This window comes from Sceloporus undulatus, chromosome 3, assembly GCF_019175285.1.
Source record: "Sceloporus undulatus isolate JIND9_A2432 ecotype Alabama chromosome 3, SceUnd_v1.1, whole genome shotgun sequence".
In the NCBI taxonomy this organism is placed as follows: Eukaryota; Metazoa; Chordata; class Lepidosauria; order Squamata; family Phrynosomatidae; genus Sceloporus; species Sceloporus undulatus.
In genome coordinates this window covers 31,529,715-31,550,431 of record NC_056524.1, presented here as the reverse complement: position 1 = coordinate 31,550,431, position 20,717 = coordinate 31,529,715, and the positions used below count along the sequence as shown (strand labels likewise).

The following is a 20,717-nucleotide window of genomic DNA, read 5'->3' as shown; positions in this document are numbered from 1 at the left end:
TGATCACTTTTATCCCAAAGCTTCCAGTTATTCTTCTGTATATATGATGTTCTGAATATGTAGTTGTTTGCCCTTAAGGCTGAAGATTGTTTTACATGAAACAGAGGACTGTATGTGAATTTAGCTGACTTGCTAGTAGGTGCTAAAAGCCAGAATACTACCTATATAAAACTCATGATAAATTGAGAACACAGGTGCTTTTTCACTTGTAATTAAGAATGTATAATTATCAAATCAAATTATTTTGTTTCACAGTTAAATATCTGACAAAATACTTGAAACAATTTTAGTATCACAGCTCAGGTTTAATATCAACTCAGAAAAACCATTCAAATAATGTTGTCTAAAGACTTACATGTCAATTTTTCCACAGAACAAAGGAACTACAAAGATAAATTATCAGATTAAGGAATCATGGAGAACCTGACCAATACAATTGTTAACCAAACAGTGATCAGAATTTAAGTGGCCATTCCCAGTACTGTTTCACAATTTAAATGGTAACTTGTGATCAACGTTCTCTGACACTCCTGAAGACTACTGCTTTTCAGAGAAAGATGTCTCAGTATTGTAATAGTGACCAAGAGACATCATTATTTAAATAGAGGGTTACAAAACAATGAAGGACAATTTTAAATCTCCTAGTCTCCAAGCAGCAACAATTTATTTTGTTGTCAGAAAGTATTCTATGCATTTAAACAAATTACATGACTGATGAATTCTTCAAAATCTGAAGTGAATAGGAAGCTATTACTCATGCTGAGTCCTTATGATAAAAGAATGCCCATGTGCACCACTGTGAACTATCTGGATCAGGGCAAATCTGTCATATGTTTACTAACATATTAAATTAATCTGCTTTTATTTAGTAATCTGTAATACGCAGGTGCATGTCAGCCATATTCATATGTTATGAGCCTAGTGAGTTTGCTAAAATGTGCTATGTGAGAGCAACAGAACATAGCAGGTTTTCTGTACCTATGAAACAAAAAAATTAAAAAGCAAAGATTTTTAGAAACCAAGTAACTTATTATGTACGGAATACACATTCATGTATACTAATCTAAAAGATAATGTTTCCCAAAAGACAGGCACAAACATGTTACCACCATCCAAAGAAAGGACAAAAAAGCTTAACTTGAAGGATGTGTTGTGGGTGGGGAAGAAAACAAATACACCATCAACTTCTTATTAAGTACACAAGAACTCTCCAAAGAATAATTACAAGAAGCAGGCTTGTTTGCTTTTAAAAACCTGCTATCAACACAGAAATCTGTACTATGGAATGCTCTCTGGTTGAAGATAAAGAAACATTCCCTCCACAGTTCACTGTTTAATTACATACTTGGCTTGGAATGGCCTGCTTTTCCATATCATTTATTTGATTGCTTTTCATGCTTCTCCTTTGCATTCTGCCTTCTGTTCCTGTTTCGGTGCCTAGGAGGAGAAGAGCTTACTCTTCTCCTAGATCGAAAGCTGGGTGTATAAGGATATGACCTGTGCATCTTTGGTTTGGTTTCTTCCCTGCTCTGCTTTGGCTCAGACTCCTTATCATCTTCCTGTTGGTTTTGTCCCTGGTCTTGCTCTTTTGAGGAGTGCAATGTGTTCTTGATAGTATTAATAAGAAACCTTTTATTTGTGCTGGCAAGAGGACACTTCATCCTGCAGAGACATTAAGGAAAACAACAACATATAAATATGTAACATGAACTAAAAAATAAATACCATGAATATGCAAATCAAATAAACTGCTTATGTTTAGGCTTTCCTTGTATGCCACCTAGTGTAGACTTGTAGTATAGAAAGAAACAGCCAAGATGTGTACATTTTCTCACAGGCCTGAAAGCAACAATCAAATTGTCACATTCCTCTCTGAAAAGGAAATGGAAGTTACATAATATAGTGACTTTTGTGACCAATACACAAACATAATCATAGTTACAAATCTGTAAAGGGGGCTCTGACACACAAAACTGCCCTCAGAATAGCATTATTGCAGAGAAACAAACACCATGAAGAATAGCACATGTCAATGATTGGTGCTGTTTTATGATACACAGCTGCAATGCACAATATAGAATGTGCAACCACAATGCACAATTAAGATCCACAATACATAGTGCACTTGCAACTTACAAAGACAAGGCACAGAGGGACATGCTCTATGCACAAATCTACTCCCTCCACTATCAGCAGAATATATCCATTGAACAATGTTAACTTTCTGGCCTTGCAGGTGCACCTTGACCAACACATGTATACGTTCAATCTGGATGTCAGCCACAATGAAGTAACATTCCATAACAGATCTCCTTAAGTCTCACAGCTTACATAATTCTACTGTTTGATTGCTGAAGAAGTACACAATCAAAATTTTAAACAGAGAGTGAACATTTAGAAGGTAATGCCATAATCACAGAAAGTCAACATGGGATTCTCAAAAACAAGTCATGCCAGACTAATCTGATCCCCCATGATATTCTTGCAAACAAGCTAGTAAAATGTGGACTAGGCAATGCAACTGTTAGGTGCATTTGTAATTGATTGACCAGCCAAACCCAAAGGGTGCTCAGCAATGGTTCCTCTTCATCCTGGACGGAAGTGACCAGTGAAGTGCCACAGGGTTCTGTCCTGGGCCTAGTGCTATTCAACACCTAGTGCTATTCAACACTATCGATGACTTGGGATGAAGGAATAGAGGGCATGCTTATCAAATTTGCAGATGACAACAAATCAGGAGGAGCTAATACCCCAGAGGACAGGATCAAAATTCAAAATGACCTTAATAGATTAGAAAGCTGGGCCAAAACTAACAAAATGAATTTCAACACAGAGAAATGTAAGATACTACACTTAGGCAGAAAAATTTTTTGAAATGCACAGATACAGGATGGGGGATACCTGACTTGACAACAGTACATGTGAAAGGGAGCTAGGAGTCCTAGTAGACCACAAGTTGAACATGAGCCAACAGTGTGATGCAGTAACTAAAAAGGCCAATGCAATTCTAGGCTGTGCATAGTGATCAAAGAAAGTTATAGTGCCACTCTATTCTTCTTTGGTCAGGCCTCACCTGCATCCAGTTCTGAGCACCACAACTCAAAAAGGATGTTGACATGATGAAGCATATACAGAGGAGGGTGACCAAAATGGTGAAAGGCCTGGAAACCATGCCTTATGACAGACTTGGGGAGCTGGGTATGTTTAGCCAGGAGAAGAAATGGTTAAGAGGTGATATGATAGCCCAATTAAATATTTGAAGGGATGTCATATTGAGGATGGAGCAAGCTTGTTTTCTGCTGCTCCAGAGAATAGGACCCAGAGTACTGGATTCAAACTACAGAAAAAAGATTCCACCTCAACATTAGGAGGAACATCCTGACAGTAAGAGCTGTTTGACAGTGGAGTACACTTCCTTGGAGAGTAGTGGAGTCTTTTTCTTTGGAGATTTTTAAACAGAGGCTGGAAAGCCATCTGTTGGGGGTGCTTTGATTGTGTGTTCCTGCATAGCAGGGGGAGGTCCTACTGGTCTCTTCCACCTCTATGGTTCTCCAGTACTCATTACCACTTCAGATACAATTATTAAGATAGAATGTTGTCAAGACACAAAAATAAATGAATTTCCTGCTCCTTTTCCTTAGCCATAAGGCAGTTCAAAAAATTAAGAAGTTAAAAACATGTCTTGATGGCATTTGGCACTCCCTTTGATGAAGAACTATGGTAAAGAACTGTGAAGTGCTCCTCTTGCTTGAAAACTCTGAATGGGTGGAGCAAGACAACACATGTGTATATATTTGTTGTTGTTAACTGCCCTCGAGTTGTTCTCGGCCCATGGCGACCCTGTGGATGAGACATCACCAAGACTTCCTGTCCTCCACTATTCTGCAATATAAAACAAGGAGCTTATATAGGAAGGTGGGGGGGGTTACCACCAAAAACACCAGCTAACTGCTTTGAAAGTTCCGAACCAGTACTGTGCAGGCTCATTACATCCCATGCGTGTAAATCACAGAGACTTACAGCTTTCCATCAGTTTAAGCACCTAACTGGACTTGGCCAAATGTTTAAAACTAGTTTGCTGTAGATACTGCACATAATGGACTATGAATATCACACAGAAAGAAAGTTGCTTTATCAAATCAAATGGGTTAAATTAATTATCATTGATTTTAATGAGATTCTTGTGTGTGTTTAACATGATAGCCAAGTCAGCAGAAGTTTATAATTTAATTCATATATGTAAGATTTAGAGTGATTATGCTAGGCATGCTTCCCCTGGGCTAAATTCAATTGCTAGCACTGGCTAGATTAGATTCACTGAATCAGTTGCTAAATGGTAAGTCAACCATTGTGTAAAACCCACTGATTCAATGATTCTATAGCAGCTGGGACTAGCAATGGCATTTAGGTCTCTGAAGTAATTCCCACTGTGACCAGTGGGGCTTACTCACTCCAAATGTGTTTAGGACTGCAGCCTCTGTAACTGTTTCTCTCAGCTGTTTATATTTTAGAAAAGAACCACTTGGATAGCTTGAACAACTTACCAGCCCATGGCCCCCATAGTTTCTGCTCTTGTTTTCCCACGCTTGGCCTCTGTTAGAAGTTCTTCCACTGCTTTCCTAAACAGAAGAATGAGAAAAGCATTTAATCTGATCAGTTTTTGAATGCCTTTGAAATACAGACACATTTATTTATTGCCATTATTCATGAGGAACACTAATGCAAAGTACTGTGACCCATCTCAGGCTTACTAAAGTCACTTTCCCAAATAAAACTGTAAGTATTAAGGCAGTGCATGCTCAATTCCTCATTTGTATCTTTAACAGTCTAATCCCATGACTGACTGAACAAATATAGAAGATAACTGCTTACTTGCTTTTTTAAAAGGACAGTTTATCAAAAGATGATTGATGGAAAATTGTACTGGGAGGAAAAGAATACTGGCACCAATGAAAAGGTGATGTCACTCCAATTTGACTTTTAATCAGTTATTAATTATTAAATTTTATATAAAAAAATATTATTGTGGCACAAAAGTAAAAGTAAACTGGCATATGTTGGATGCATATGTATTCACCTCTCATGCCTAGATAAATTCTGCTGTAAACCACTGCCTCCAAACATCACCTGAATTGTTGAATGCAGTCCACTTGTGTGCAATTTCAGTGCCATATGAGCTCACATAAAATACATCTGTTTCTGGAGGCCTCAAAGTTTGCTCGAGAGTATACTGACACAAATAGCCTCATGAAGACCAAGGAGTACCAACAGTAAGTCCAGGATAATGTTCTGTAGAAACACCAACCAAAGTAAGGTTACTAAAAATGAAATATCAAACTATGAGAGCCATGATCCCAGAGCACCGTAAAATCCATTTTTACAAAATGGAAAGAATACGGTTCAACCACAACTTTGCCTAGAGAAGGCTGTTCACCAAAACACAGTGACTGGCTAATGAGTGCATTAGTCAGAGAAGCCAACAAGAGGCCTTGGTAATTGTGAAGCAGCTAGTGAGATCTATAGCTTAGATGGGATAAACTGTCCATAAGACAACCATAATTGGGATGCACAATATTATATGTGTCACTGTTAGTATCTTATACCCATGTATGTTTTTTTTGTTCATTGTGGAGGTTGTATTCTTTTCCATCTGCCATGACAACCAAAGGAACCCAGTAACCCCATCCCCCAAGTCTCACCATTTTACTATAACAGTTTCCTTGCATGGCCATTCTGTGGCTGATGAAAAACACAGGGAATCGGAGAAGCATCTGGCTATACCGAGTAGTCAGAAGCAGAATAGCACTCACTGCCCTGAGTACACCACACCTTAAGTGAAGCATGATGGTACAGCATCATGTTGTGAGAATGTTTTTCTTTGGCAAAAACTAGGAAACTACTCAGGATTGAAGAGAAGACAGATGGAGCCAAAGACAGGACTGGCTAATTTCAGATTGCTAGGTACCTGGGATTGGGACAGATGTTCACCCCCAGAAGGACAATCATGCAGAACACTATACTAAAGTAACATTGGAATGGTTTAAAAACAAGAACCTGAATGTCTTTCAATGGCTAGAGAGCCCAGTCCTTGAATCTGATGGGAGAACCTATGGCAAGACTCAAGAGTGACTCACCCAAAGTCCCCTTCCAACCTAGCTAGAGCAATTTTGCCAAGAAGCACAGGCAAAACTTGCATGATCCAGATGTGCAAAGTGGACAGAGACTTACCTAAGACTCACAGCTGTCATTGCTTCCATGGGTGTTTTTACTAATTAGTAATTCTCTGTGTGTGTGTGTGTGTGTGTGAGAGAGAGAGAGAGAGAGAGAGAGAGATTGTATGTATGCAACCAAATGCCAGTTTTGTGTTTATTTACTTAACTCTTGTGCCACAATAATAGCATTTTATACCTTCACACTGTTGAGTATCTTGTTTACATCAAGTAGCAACACTGCTTAAATTTATTTCAGTTTCAAGTTATAAATCAACAAACTGTGGAAAGGGCAAAGGGGATGAATACTTCTACATACAAGGCATTGTAGTTTGTTTGCTGAAATCCATATGAAATACAACTCCACACTTTCTCAGCCTCTTTGGCCAACAGCTTTTTATTATTATCAAGCTAGATAACCAGTAACAATAAGTATTTTTCAGAAGTAACTTTTTTCATTGGGTTTGCACTTCCTTAAACTCTACTGTATCTTCTACTGTAACCGTGTGTGCCTTCAAATGGCCACTTGACTTATGGCAACCCCATGAATTTCATAGGTTTTTTTAGGCAGGGAATGCTCAGAGGTGGCTTGCCATGGCCTTCTTCTGAAATATAGCCTACAACACTTGGTATTTCTTGGTGATCCCCCAACCAAGTACTAATCAGACCTGACGCAGCTTAGCTTCCAAGATCAAATGGGAACTGGTGCCAAATACTGTTATCTTACTTCCTGCTTCTCACCCCACTGCCAGTTTTGTTGCATATCTTTCAAGAACCTATCTATTGGATCTTCCAGCTTCTGAGTTCTTATGCCTTTCAGCTGCCCCACATTCTACCATGGATTATATCAATAGCTAAGCTATCTGGTTTCTAGGCCCTTTCTGAAATTTTTAAAGATGACAAACAAAGTTTTTCTATTGGACTCTCTTTTTTCAAGTCCCTTCTCTATTCTTCTTTTTCTCAAACTTTCTTTTTATCATCTCACAGAATAAGAAACATGAAATCATTCTGAATGTAATCTTTCAGTTATTCTTCAGAACGAGCCAATGTCTGTATCAGATGAAATGAGTTAAACAAGGCTTTTCTATAAAACAGAACCAGTTTGGAGCAGAACACAGTGGGCTCTCCATATTCACTGGAGTTAGGGGTGCAGGACCCCCGTGAAACTGCTCTCTAGAAATCTCTAGGTCCTTCAGTGGAACGCTATGATCTACATCTGCCAGGGGTTGACCATATAGTCATGCTGGAGGCCCTTAAAAAAGCCTAGAGAAGTGTATTCTCTAGGAATCTCTAGGTCCTGCAGGGTGACTTTATGGTCAGGGTTGAGCAGAGTCATTCTGGAGGATCTAGAGATTAATCAAATCTGTGAGTTATCAAATCCGCAAAAGAGAAAGCTGCAAATGTGGAAGGCTGACTGTTTAAGAAATTTATTACTCCCCCTCCCTTTTTTTTTGAGGTGGCAAAAGAAAAAAATATAGCAATATATACAAATTGCTAGTCAGATTGGGTTACATATCAGGAGAAAGAGGGTTAAAATGTGTGTGTATGTGTGCTGCCGTAGACATCTCCCCCCTTTCAGTCCACTTAGCCTTGCTAATATAAAAAACATTTTTAAACACCAGACATCCACTCTGGTGCCCTAAAAAACTTCGTTTCCCAGAATTCCACAACATTGAGCCATGGCAGTTAAAGTGATGTCAATCTGGATTATTTCTGCAGTGTGGATGCTGCCTCAAACGTTATCTGTCATAGTGCTCCTTTGAAACATAGTCTACAGCACCTGGCATTCCTTGGTGTTCTAACTACAGCTGACCAAAAACTTCAAGATTGGACAGGATCTGGTGCCTTTAGTGCAGGAGTAGGCAACCTTTTTGAGCCAGGGTCTGGGTTGCTGTCCCTCAGACAACTGGGGGGCCGAAGCCAAAAAATAAATAATTAAATAATTTTTTAAAAAAAATTAAATATATAAATAAACTAGGACAAATGTAGGACAAAATTTTCAAATGGAAGACACTTTTTTTAAAAAAATGGAGGACACGTGAAAAAAATTGCTGATTTTAAAAAAAAATGTTAGTATAAATGCATGTTTCTGAGGCTTCTATAGACAATTGCCCCCCAAAGGCCCTGGCAGCAATCGGCGGCAGGACCGGGCTGGGGCCGGTCCCAAGGCCTTGCTGGGCCGCATCCGGCCCGCAGGCCGCAGGTTGCCTACCCCTGCTTTAGTGTATTTAGACCAGCGGTTTTTTATGGTCTTAGGAACTGAGATGAAAATAATTGTATGGTTGGTGGTCACCACAACATGAGGAACTGTATTAAAGGGTTGCAGCATAAGGAATGTTGAGAACCACTGATTTAGACCCTTTTCTAATATGTTTGTTGTTGTTAACTACCCTCAAGTCGACTTCAATTCATGGCAACGCTGTGGATGAGACATCTTCAAGACTCCAGGGCTTGTTACAGACTGCCAAAATAAAGCTGCTTTGGGTCTCTTTGGAGGTATGCTATTTAAGTGATGCATGGGTCCTAAGAGTCTGGAGGTCGCGCCAAAGCCACACTCCATTCCTAAGCACTGGAGTGCAGCTTTGGTGCAGCTTCCGGATTCTTAGGATGCATGCATCATTTAAACAGCATACCTCCAAAGAGACCCGAAGCAGCTTTATTTTGGCAGTCTGTAACAGGCCCAGGTCTTCTACTGTTCTGTTAACTTTTTCATGTCTGTCACCTCCCTAATTGGAGTCTATCCATCTGGCGTACGGTCTTCCTCTCTTTCTGCTGCCTTCTACATTTCTTAGCTTTACTGATCCAAAACACACTGCAGAAATAATCCAGTTTTAAACACTTTAATTGCCCAGGCTCAGTGCTAGGGAATCCTGGGAATTGTCGTTTATTGTGGCACCAGAGTTCTCTGACAGAGAAGGCCAAATGTCTCAGAAAGCTAGTTTCCAGCATTCCTTAGAACTGAGCCAGGGCAGTTAAAGTGTTTCAAACTGGATTATTTCTGCAGTGTGTTCTGAACCACTGTCTCATGACTCATGCTGTCTCATGATGCGGCCAAAGTATGGCAGTGTCCATTTGATCATCTTGGCTTCCAGAAAGAGTTTGGGCTCGATCTATTCAAGGACCCACTTGTATTGTCTTTTTGGCTGTCCATGGTATCCCTAGCACTCTTCTCCAGCACCAAAGCTCAAACAAGTTCATCCCAGGCCCCTTTCTCTACTGTCCATCTCTTGCATCCGTACATGGTGATGGGGGTTGTACAATTTGGACTTTTGTACTCAGTTGTGTATCTTTACTCTTTAGGACCTTTTCTAGCTTTCTCATGACTGCCTTTCCCATTCCCAGGCTCCCCAAAGAATATGACATTGAGCATGTTCTAAACCCAGTTTCTTCCTCTGAAACAGAGCCTAAAGTATCTGGTTTCCCATTCAAACACTAACCCGGCCCCAGGAGACAGCCTTTCAGGCCCTCTTTCTGGCGCTCCCAATTATCTTGCTCACTAAAAGATCCAGCATGGCACATTGCTTTGAGCACTGAGCTACAGCTCTGGAGGCCAGGGTTCAAATCCCTGCTTGAGCATGGTGATCCTGGGCAAGTCACACTCTCTTAGCCTCAGAGGACGGCAATGGCAACCCCCACACAGAAGAAACCTGCCAAGAAAACACCATGATAGGCTCGCTTTAGGGTTGGAAATGTCCTGAAGACACACCACCACCGCAACAAAATTAAACTGAATTTAATGGGAGCACTACCAAGTACAGTGGTCCCTTGGCATCAGCTAGGGTTTGGCTCCAAGGCCCCACCGTGGATACCCAAGTCAGCGGATGCTCAATTGAATACAGTGGCATAGTGAAATGATGTTCCTTATATAGAATGGCGACATCAAGGTTTAGTTTTTGGAGTGCTGCAAGGTGACCACAACCGAAAAGGAGGGCAAGGCACCACAAAATGAAAAATGTTTACCCAACAAAAGCTCAAAACACTCAAAGAAAGATAAACTCATGCTTCTAAGTCCTGCTCAAAATGGTTTTGAAATTCCTCCTGGGCAGAAGGTTGAACCATGAGCCGTGGAAGTTAAAGTGGTGTCAGACCAGATTATTTTATGCAGTGTGGATGTAGCAACAAAAATATATACATTCATGCTTCTTAGCCAAGCTCAAAACAGAGGACATTTGAAATCCCTCCTGGACAGAAGGCAGAACCATCTCTCTCTGCCTGGTATGCTCCTGATATACAGACCCTTATAGTGCTGCTATTCCACCGTTAAACAGGTGTCAGACCGGATTATTTTTGCAGTGTGGATGCAGGCACAGAAATATATACATTCACGCTTCTTATCCAAACTCAAAATGGAAGACGTTTTGAAATCCTTCCTGGAGGGAAGGTTGAACAATGAGCCAAGGTGGTTAATGTGGCATCAAACCGGATTATTCCTGCAGTGTGGATGCAACCACAGAACTACAAACATATATACGTGTATGTATACACACATATATGCACATATATAGAGGACGTTTTGAAATCCCTCCTGGAGGGAAGGCTGAACCAGGAGCCACGGCTGTTAAAGTCGTGTCAAACCGGATTATTTCTCCAGTACGGATCTTCCCGCCTGCAGGCCTCACCTCTCTAACTCGGCGTCTTCCGCCATGGCTCCCAGTCGCTGAGGCCTTGCCTTGCCTTTCCTGCCTTCCTTCCTCGGTTCCTCTCTTTCTCTCAGGCGAACGCCGCCGCCATCTTTTCCCTCCTCCTTCAGCGACGCAGGAGCTAAAAGGAAGGCCTAATTATAGTGCTCCAATTCCGCTTTAACGGCCCTGGGCTGCCTCCCGATGCATTGTGGGACTTGCAGTTTAAAGAAAGGGCCGTTTAGAATTCTCCGCCAGAGAGCGCTTAGGCCTCACCGGACTACAAAGCCCATAATGCAACGCGAGGCAGCACAGTGATATAACAAAACTGTGGCCGTTGAGAGATTATTTTTGGACTTCAGCTCCCAGAATCCAACGCCATTGGCCACCGTGGCTGAGGCTTCTGGGAGCTGAAGTCCAAAAAAAGCTCTTAAAGGGTACACAGTTGGGGAAACCACAGTTGACAAACTGAAAATGGGCGACATTTTGTAATCCTTTCTAGGTTGGAATGTAAAGGCAAATGTCCCAGAAAAAGGAGGAGGCCTGAGAAAAGGGGAAGGTTCAACCTGTACAGCCATTTCCTAACTGTGAGGAAATTGCCACACATACTACACCAGTGGTCCCCCAAACTATGTCCTTTAAGAGATTTTGGACTTCAGCTCCCAGAAGCCTCAGCCATGTTGGCCAATAGTCTGGGATTCTGGGAGCTGAAGTCCAAAGTCTCTTAAAGAGCACAGTTTGGGGGAACCACTGCTCTACACTCTTATAGTGCTATACATTCTTATAGTTTCACTGCCTTCTGTTGCATTGTGGGATTTAGAATCCTCAGCCAGAGAGCTCTTAGGCCTCACTGGACTACAAAGCCCATAATGCAACAGGAGGCAGCCAGAGCAGTCAAAGTGGAATAGCAGCACTGTAAGAGTGTAGTGCTGTAATGTAGCAAGCAACAGATATTTATTTACTTAATAAATAATAATAATAATAATAATAATAATAATAATTTGATTTCTATCCAGCCTTTCTCTTCTAAAAGGACCCAAGGTGGCTCACAAATCAAAATTCAAAAACATATTACAATAAAATAAAGCCCAAAACAGATTTTTTTAAATCCCTCCTGGACAAAAAGTTGAACCATGAGCCATATCCATTAAAGTGGTGTCAAACCTGATTATTTCTGCAATGTGGATGCAGCCACAGAACATATATACAAGCTCAAAATCCTAGTCAGAAGGTTGAACCATGAGCCACGGCTGTTAAAGAGGCATCAAACCAGATTATTTCTGCAGTGTGGATGCAGCCATAGAAATATATATATATATATATATATATATATACACACACACACACACACACGCGCACACACACACACATATACATATACACACACACATATATATATATACATATATATATACATATATATATATATATATATATATATATATATTCATGCTTCTTAGCCAAGCTCAAAATAAAATAAAATAAAATAAATGGAGGGTGTTTTGAAATCCCTCCTGGACAAAAGATTGAACCGTGAGTCACGGCTGTTAAAGTGGTGCCAAACCAGATCATTTCTGCAGTATGGACACGTAGCCATATAGAAATATAAATCCGTGCTCCTTAGGCAAGCTCCTTAGGCAAGCTCCTTAGGCAAGCATGTACACTGCCTCACTTAACAAAGTAGATGTGTTCCTAGGCACTATTTCTTAACAGAAAAGTTTGTGCCAGAGGAAGAAGTAGCATGAAAAGTATTGAAACAGCATCCTTCACCACAAAACATTTTGTTATTGTGTGCCTTTGAGTAGTTTCTAACTTACAACAACCTCCATCTATAAGTTCACTGTACAGTAATAACAGCAGCAGCAACAATAATACAGTGCGCCTGTGTCAAACGCAACTTTCAGCTTATGCTGAAGCCGCGTGCTGGAAGAGGCAATGGTGCTTGTGTCCGTAGTGCCCGCATCGCACCATGTGCACTAGCCCCATTATTTTCAATGGGGCTCCAGCATATGCGTTACTTCCCTTACGCGGATCCCCAACGTAAGAGAAGTGCCCACTGTAATAATAATCATACTCCATTGTAAATAATGGGACTTGAACATCCACGGATTTTGGTATCTGGGGGGTCCTGGAACCAAACCCAGCAGATATCAAGGGCCCACTGTACTTCTCGTCCTAAGCATTTTGGATACATGAAACTCAACCTGTATATTGTTTGTCTCATCAGTCAGTATGCCTCTATGTCATTTTCTGAGGAAAAACATAACATAGGAAATATAGAGCAGCTGTTTACAATATAGGAATTTTTGTTGCCATCTTCAAGGGCCAGAAATATATCTATAAAGTATAGACTGTCACCTAGTATAACCTGTCCTATAGGATATAACATGTATGTTATAATACAGGACGCCAGATGTATTAGGGTGTGTCTATGTATCAGTGCGGCAGATGTGAACTGTAATGACCTCCTACCACATGTGATGCAGCCCACTTGTAATCACTTGTAAAAGCCAAATTTCTTTTTCCATATGTCATTCAGTGAGCTTCTTTGGAGTTGATATAATTGAATGTTTAAGTGGAATAATAACACTGTAATTGCATAATGTGGATGGGCCGATGGATTAATTTTAAAAATCACCTGCAAGAGTTAAGATTTACAGCAAAAATTATCTACTTATGACCTAGCAGCCTTCTGCACCGGAAGAAAAGGAGAGGGGGAGAGAAGAGGAATGTGATAAGCCTTCCACATTTGTGGCTTTGGCCCCACTCACTGGCATGAGATTTTGGCATAGGGCCCCTGAAGTAAAGTGGTTGTTGGAAGGAACAACTACATTAGTCCAGAGGAGGGCAACCAACATGCCCTGGTCTGGAAAAGTGTCTTTGTTGAGATGCAAATGGATGTTACATTTCCTGGACTTTAAGAATCTCCCAGTTGCCACATGGCCAGAAGGAAGAGATGCCAGCCTGCAAGATATGCCACTCCATACCATCTTAACTAAGAACAGAAACAGCAAAATGCTGGCCTATGACTAACATCTTCAATTTTCCCCCTCCTGTTTGGTTTGTAACACCTTGCCTGATGAAGAAGCCAGTGATGCTTCAGAAGCTTGCAACATGTATACTGCAAATTTTGGTTGGCCAATAAAAGTGTCATTTTTTGGTGGATTTTTGATTGAATTTGCTAATTTGCCAACTCAGCTATCCCTGGATGCCCTGTGAGAACAGGCTTACGGAGCTGGGTATGTTTCGCTTGGAAAACAGATGGTTAAGCGGTGATACGATAGTTCTGTTTAAATATTTGAAGGGGTGTCATATTGAGGATGGAGCAAGTTTGTTTTCTGCTGCTGCAGAGAATAGGGCTTTGATCAATGGATTCAAACTACAGGAAAAGAGATTCCACTTCAACATTAGGAAGAACTTCCTGAAAGTAAGAGCTGTTTGACCATGGAACGCTCTCCCTCAGAGGAGTTTATCACACGGGAGGAATTTCTCTTAATTTTGAATGAAAAGAAAGTGGGGCCAGAACGCATTCACATGAATTCGCTAGTTCAGCAAATTTACGTGAATTTGAATTGCATTCAAACTGACTTCCCATTGCCCAAAAATAGCTTGCCATGGTCCGAAATTGCGTGTGATCACCTCTCACGCAATAACATGAAACCCCATGATTGCGTTCGGACTGACTTCCCATTGCCCGAAATTGCGTGTGGTAGTCTATCATGAAATAACGTTAAACCCCATGATTGCGTTCGGATTGTCATTGGATTATACTTCCAATTTTCCTTGTCTGATAACATCCAGAGAGTGGTGGAGTCTTCTTCTTTGGTGGAGGTTTTTAAACAGAGGCTGGATGGCCATCTGTCAGCAGTGCTTTGGTTGTGTATTTCTGCACGGCAGGGGGTTGGATTGGATGGCCCTTGTGGTCTCTTCCAACTCTATGATTCTATGGAAGAAAATGGTTCACACTGCCAGGACCAAAAAGCTGTGGGGCTCTGGTTCAGTACTTAAGAAGTGTCTTGTGCATCATCCCTAGTCCCTTATTTATTTATTTATTGTTTGTTTGTTTGTTTGTTAAAAATGTATATATCACAGATCTCAGGGCAATGTACAAAATATTCTGTTACAGACAGATGCATCTGAATGCTCACAGATAAGTGGGGCAGGGGGTCCCATCCTGGAGTGCGAGAGGGAATTTCAGCGACAAAGAGTGGCTTGTGTCCTTGAGTGATGAGTCACGAGTCATGACTCATTTTTTATTCTGAATAAATTAGAATCTAATTGCTCAATTTAGATTTGTATGTTATGCATTGAGTTCAAAGCTTCTTCTTTTTCCAAGTTCAATTTGCTTACCCACATTATTGTATGTGGTTCACTTTGTGCTTCAAAGATTAGAAATTAGATTTCTTCATCTTCAAATATGCTCATACTTTTTAAAGGGGTGCAAACATTAATCAAACATTTCCTAGGGATGTGGGGCATAGAAAAGATTGGGAACCATTGAAGTAGGGCAAAAATAATGATCTCATCAATCCATATTGGCTGTAAGAAAAAAAATCAAAAATCTTTATTGGTTCATTAGCATTCTTAGGACCACCAGGTCTCTCTTTTGAGAGCTTGTAAGTTTGTGTCTTCTTTTTTGCACTGGTCTTATTAATGTTTAAATGAACACTGCAAGCACATTTATAAATTCTGCAAGGATATGCTTCTTAAAACAGGCGTAATAAGCAATACAAACATATCTAGAGCTCGATCATACATACCTATACTGTATATCCCTTGTCAATGCAAGAGTTTTTGAAGAAGTGTCCTACAAAGTCTGTGATCAATAGCTATTATGTATGTACCATCAATAGTCTTCATATATACTGTATATACTCTGTGTAAAGGCTTCCGTTTGCACGATCATGTGTGAAATGATGCCACATCCATAGCATGGAGCACATGGCAGTTAAAGCGGTCTCAACGCGGATTATACCTGCAGTGCGGATAGAGCCTAGCCTGGAGGAGTTTGCCTGGGTCTTATGGAAGAGGAGGAGAAAGAGGAGGAGGAGAAACTGGAGGCAGCAGAGGAGGAGCCAGGCTGCCCAAGAGGCTCCCCTTGCAGAGCCTTCCTTCCTCCCTCCCTTCTCCTCCTTGCCACCATGCCTGCCCGGGACCTGGCACTGGGATGCCCCTCCTGGCCCTTAGGGTGAGTAACTTCTTCCACTGGGCAAAGGCAAGAGCCTGGCCCTTTGCCACCAGGAGCCTGCCTCTCCAGCCAAGCCATCTTCCCAGGCTCTTACCTTTCTCAAAAGCAGCCCCTTCTGCCTTGTCTGGGCACCGATTCGCTTCTTGCCTCCGTCCTCCCTGAAAGCATCCCCTGCCTGGACACTGCAGTGTCAGGATGCCAGTCTCCCGAGCCACCTCTGGACCTGGCAGACCCTTGGCTCTCTGCGGTGCACCACTGCAGCCTGGCCAGGCATCCTCCTTCCCCCCTGCCCTGTCCTACATTTCAGCCCTCCTCTCCAGAAGGCACCCCCAAACCTCCTTTGTGGTCACCCTGCTCTGGATGACCTCCTTTGCCCCCCTGGGTATGTCCTACATTTCAGCCTTCCTGGCCAGGAGGGATCCCCAAATGTCCTCCATTTTGAGCAAGGACTCAGAAGCATGGATATTATATATTTGTTGGAGTGTATTTTGCACATTGTTCTGGAGTGTCCTACATTGTGGGGTGGCTTGCCCTCCTTCGTGGTTAGGAGAACTTCCATTGCTCCCTGAGGTGTTCTGCATTTCAGCTTTCCTGTCCAGGAGGGATTCCCAAATATCCTCCATTTTGAGTAAGAACTCAGAAGCAAAGATATTATATTTGTAGGAGTATATGTTGCCTTTTATTTTGTATGTTGCTCTGGAGTGTCCTACATTTTTGGGGTGCCTTGTCCCCCTTGGTGGTTAGGACATCTGGCCTGCATTTTGGCCTTCCTGTCTAGGAGGAATCCCAAAAGGTTCTCCATTTTGAGCAGGACTCACAAGCAATGATTCATATTTATAGGAGTGCTTTTACCTTTTATTTTGTACATTGTTCTCGGGTGTCCTACATTTTGGTGTGCCTTGTCCTCCTTTGTGGTTAGGACATCTGGTCACCCTGCTCCAGGGTGACCAGACACACTCCTTTTTCCCTGGACATGTCCTACATTTCAGTTTTCCTGCCAAAGAGGAATTCCAAAATGAGCAGGGCTAAGGAGCATGAATTTCTGTTTATAGGAGTGTTTTTGCCTTTTATTTGAGAATGTCCCATTGTTCTTGAGTGTCCTACATTTTATGGTGCCTTGTCCTCTGCACTTAGGCCACCCAGTCAACCTGCCCCACTGCCTCTCACTTTTGCCATCTCCTGTGATGGGCTGCACTAGTCCTGGTTTCTTGATGGGTCTTCATACCTTTTCCTCCAAGCCTCAGCTTTGATTTGTCACCACCTCAAATCTGCTTGTGGGATATAGCATCATCATAACCATCTTCTCCTCCTCCTCCTTCATGCATTGGAGTTTTACTACCAACACTTCCCAGAAAAACATAAAATAAACAGTATCATCCACAAAAGAGTGATCCCTTTATGGAGCCAACCAAAAGGCTTGCATTTGGTCAAGATGTTGTGGTTGTTGCCCTCAGTTCATTGCTTATGGAAGCCATGCCCTATGAGGAGAGACACAGGGTGCTGTGTATGTTTAGCCTGGAAAAGAGAAGGTTAAGGGGCGATGAGATAGCGCTGTTTAAATATTTGAAGGGGTGCCATATTGAGGATGGAGCAAGCTTGTTTTCTGCTGCTGCAGAGAATAGGGCCTGGATCAATGGATTCAAACTACAGGAAAAGAGATTCCAGCTCAACATTAGGAAGAACTTCCTGACAATAAAAGGTGTTTGACCATAGAACACTCTCCCTCAGAAAGTGGTGGAGCCTTCTTCTTTGGAGGTTTTTAAACAGAAGCTGGATGGTTATCTGTCAGCAGTGCTTTGGTTGTGTATTTCTGCATGGCAGGGGGTTGGACTGGATGATCCTTGGATTTTTTCCAATTCTCTGATATTATGAATTTAAGTATCCATGCAGGTGGGCCCCTCCTCTTTCTGGCCATGTGGGTGCTGGGAGATTCAGTCCAGGAAACAAACTTTCAATTCCATTTGCAAGACAAAAATCTACTTGTCTTTGAGATCTTGTTTTGGATGGTACTGTACTTGGCTATATGACCAACACAGCTACCCTTGATTATGTTTTCTGGACGACAAAATAAACACTAGCAGAGACCCCACAGGTTAGCAAAAAAAGATGCTGATTGGTACTGGAGGAGAGAAATTAGTCTCCATCCACCATTTAACAATTTGGAGTGGATGCGTGGAATGGGAAACAGAATCCTCCAAGATTTAAGAACTGGTGTGGAGCGCAGAAGGATAACCCTTCCCCACACATTATGGATTTTTAAATGCTAGAACTGAGAGTAGGGCTGCTTCATGCTGTTAGCTATAACACCCCTACCCCCACATGTATTATTGTGCTTCTGATTTATTTTGTTATTTATTAAGGGTATCCTTGTAATGCCAGGTTTGATCAGTCAACAAACTTTTAAAACAGTGGTTCCCCAAAGTTTGGGAGGTTGTCCTCTTGAAAGAAGAATTATTAATGGACAACTACACACTTTGCTAGGGCTCTGCTTTCACATACCGCTTTTGGTAGATTGTGTTGAGAGATGGAAGTGACTCACCTGTAGTGCTGATCCCTTGATTTGTTCCTAAGCTAATGGGCCAGCCTTTATTTCCCATGCTGTGGACTGCTTCTTAGTAACAGTGAATCTTCTACTGTTGCAGATTAGAGTTGTTCAGCCTCTCCTTTTTGTTTTAATCTCCCAGTTCCCAGATGATGTTCTAATCTTCCAGATGAACCCAGAGCTTCTGGTTGACCTATCTGCCTTTATTTTGACTTTGCTTAATTGGTACCTTCATGGATACACTTTAAAAAAAAAACCTTCCCTTTGTCTTAAGGAAATTCTGGGAAAGAGAGGGTGTGAAAAGTTGCATGTACAGATCTATGAAGGGGTGAGTGTCTTCTCTGTTGGAAGTGGATGCTGGGGACAGCACAGCACAGGGGCAGAGTTCAAGAGTGTGAAACAAGTAGATGCTGGGTGTTTCCTTAGAGAAAGCTTCTTGTGGGTAGATATATTTACCAAGAAGGTGTCACTCAGAGCCTGTTGCTTTGTGTATTGTTTATGTTCAGTTACCCTGGATCTTCAATAACTAAGGCGGGTTACAGACCGCCAAAAAATACGTATAGAATACGTATTAGGGTTAGGAAGGGGCGGTGCTTCCGCACCCCCCTAACCCTAGTACGTATTCCATACGTACAACATGGCGGCGCCCCTTCCACATGGGGGCCACCATGTTTACATATCGGACGCATAGCGTCCAGACATGTCGCGGCGCCTATGACATCGCGAATGCGCCAGCGGCACCTCGCGACGTCATAGAGGCGCCGCAAGAAGGAGCTCCATTTTGGAGCTCCTTTTTTGCTCCGCGCGGGAACCGCACGGTGTGGCTGCTACGGCTCCCTTGCGGAGCAAGCGGCGGTGGCGGCAGACCGCGGCGGTCTGTAACCTGCCAATGAAAACCATATGAACTATCTCTGACTGTCACTATGTGCAAGGCCTTATGGCAAGTGGATATGGGATGGGCTGCATGGTAGAGTATGTAAGAATGCAGTCTGCAAGAAAGATCTGGTTGGTGGTATAAATATGAGTGTGTTAAAAGTAGTGAAAATTAACTTTTTTGGTATTAACATGTCAGAATCTAAAGATTAGAAAGGTTGCCAGTAAGATTACCAAGTCAACTTTGCTATAAAAAAGTATACAGGTTGAATCTCTCTTATCTAGTCTCTTAGGACCAGAAGTGTTTTGAATTTCAAGGATTTTGTAATTTTTTATTTTGGAATACTGTACCTGTATTTGTATATACATACACAGATGTCTTGGAGATGGAACCCAAGTCTAAACATTTATGTTTCGTATATACCTTATACACATGGCCTGAAGGTAATTTGATACGATATTTTAAATGATTTTGTGCATGAAACAAAGCTTGTGTACACTAAACCACCAGAAAGCAAAGGTGTCACTATCTCAGCCACCCCTGAAAAAAGTTTCTTTTTTGGAAGATTTTGGATTTTGGAATTCCAGATAAAGGAGGCTCAATTTATAATTCATACAAGTCTTAGATTATTGTGTGCCAGTGGCAAAGAGAAGGGCGGAACAAGGTTAAACACCAGAAAAAATACCTATCCCAAATCTTACAGAAATGGAAATGAACTATGTATTTAAAATATTTCTATCCCTGCTTTATATCCAAAGATCTCAAGGTGCATGGAACACAGTCAGTTAAAAAAAAAATTGAAAATGAAAATAATACAGTACAGTATTTAAAACAATCCAACTTAATGAAAGAACAAAGAAAGACAAGACGAAAACCCACAATCCAATTGGCCAAAACCAGTCTAAGATCATGGAGGTACAACAAACAACAAACTGAGTAGTCAGAGTTTTAGCTTTGCACCAAAATAAGGTCAGCATCTATGTTAATTGAGTCGCCAAGGATGGAGCATTCCACAACTGGACTGTCACAGCCAAGAAGGCTCTCTCTCATATCTCCCCATAGTGTATAATGATGTAGTGACTTTGTAGAAGTTAAGTAGGCATTGGTCTGGATGGAAGACTGCCTGAGAAGCTGCACACATTGTTGGGGAAGGACTGTAGAATCATAGGCCTGTTACAGACAGCCAAAATAAAGCTGCTTCGAGTCACAGTGGAGGAATGGTGTTTCAATGATGCATGCGTCCTAAGAGTCCAGAAGTCGCACCAAAGCCACGCTCCTGTCCTTA

The 20,717-nt window shown here is 41.7% G+C and overlaps 2 protein-coding genes across 3 annotated transcripts in view; one reads left to right on the top strand and one right to left on the bottom strand.

Annotated features, from left to right (window-relative positions):
• Positions 1-284: 284 nt before the first annotated feature.
• POLR1D (RNA polymerase I and III subunit D) lies at positions 285-11,017 on the bottom strand. Its single transcript, XM_042460067.1, has 3 exons — positions 10,829-11,017; positions 4,545-4,619; positions 285-1,662 (listed from the first exon to the last, which is right to left on the bottom strand). Exons 1-3 carry the CDS (start codon positions 10,852-10,854, stop codon positions 1,374-1,376), a joined length of 390 nt encoding a protein of 129 aa, XP_042316001.1. The 5' UTR covers positions 10,855-11,017; the 3' UTR covers positions 285-1,373.
• Positions 11,018-15,901: 4,884 nt separating this feature from the next.
• LNX2 (ligand of numb-protein X 2) overlaps positions 15,902-20,717 on the top strand; it is a 126,555-nt gene continuing 121,739 nt past the window's right edge. The window contains exon 1 of one of the 2 annotated variants that reach the window (XM_042460401.1): positions 15,902-16,016. The gene's annotated coding sequence lies outside the window, so the exon portion shown is untranslated. The remainder of the gene's footprint in view (positions 16,017-20,717) is intronic. The other variant, XM_042460402.1, reaches the window with a different exon arrangement.

Bases quoted from the DNA above. Each gene is read 5' to 3' on its own strand.
- POLR1D (XM_042460067.1), bottom strand. From the start codon at position 10,854: ATGGCGGAAGACGCCGAGTTAGAGAG. The intron at 4,620-10,828 runs GTGAGGCCTGCA...TCTTCTGTTTAG, and splicing joins GAAGACGCCGAGTTAGAGAG to GAAAGCAGTGGAAGAACTTC. The intron at 1,663-4,544 runs GTAAGTTGTTCA...ATGTCTCTGCAG, and splicing joins ACTATGGGGGCCATGGGCTG to GATGAAGTGTCCTCTTGCCA.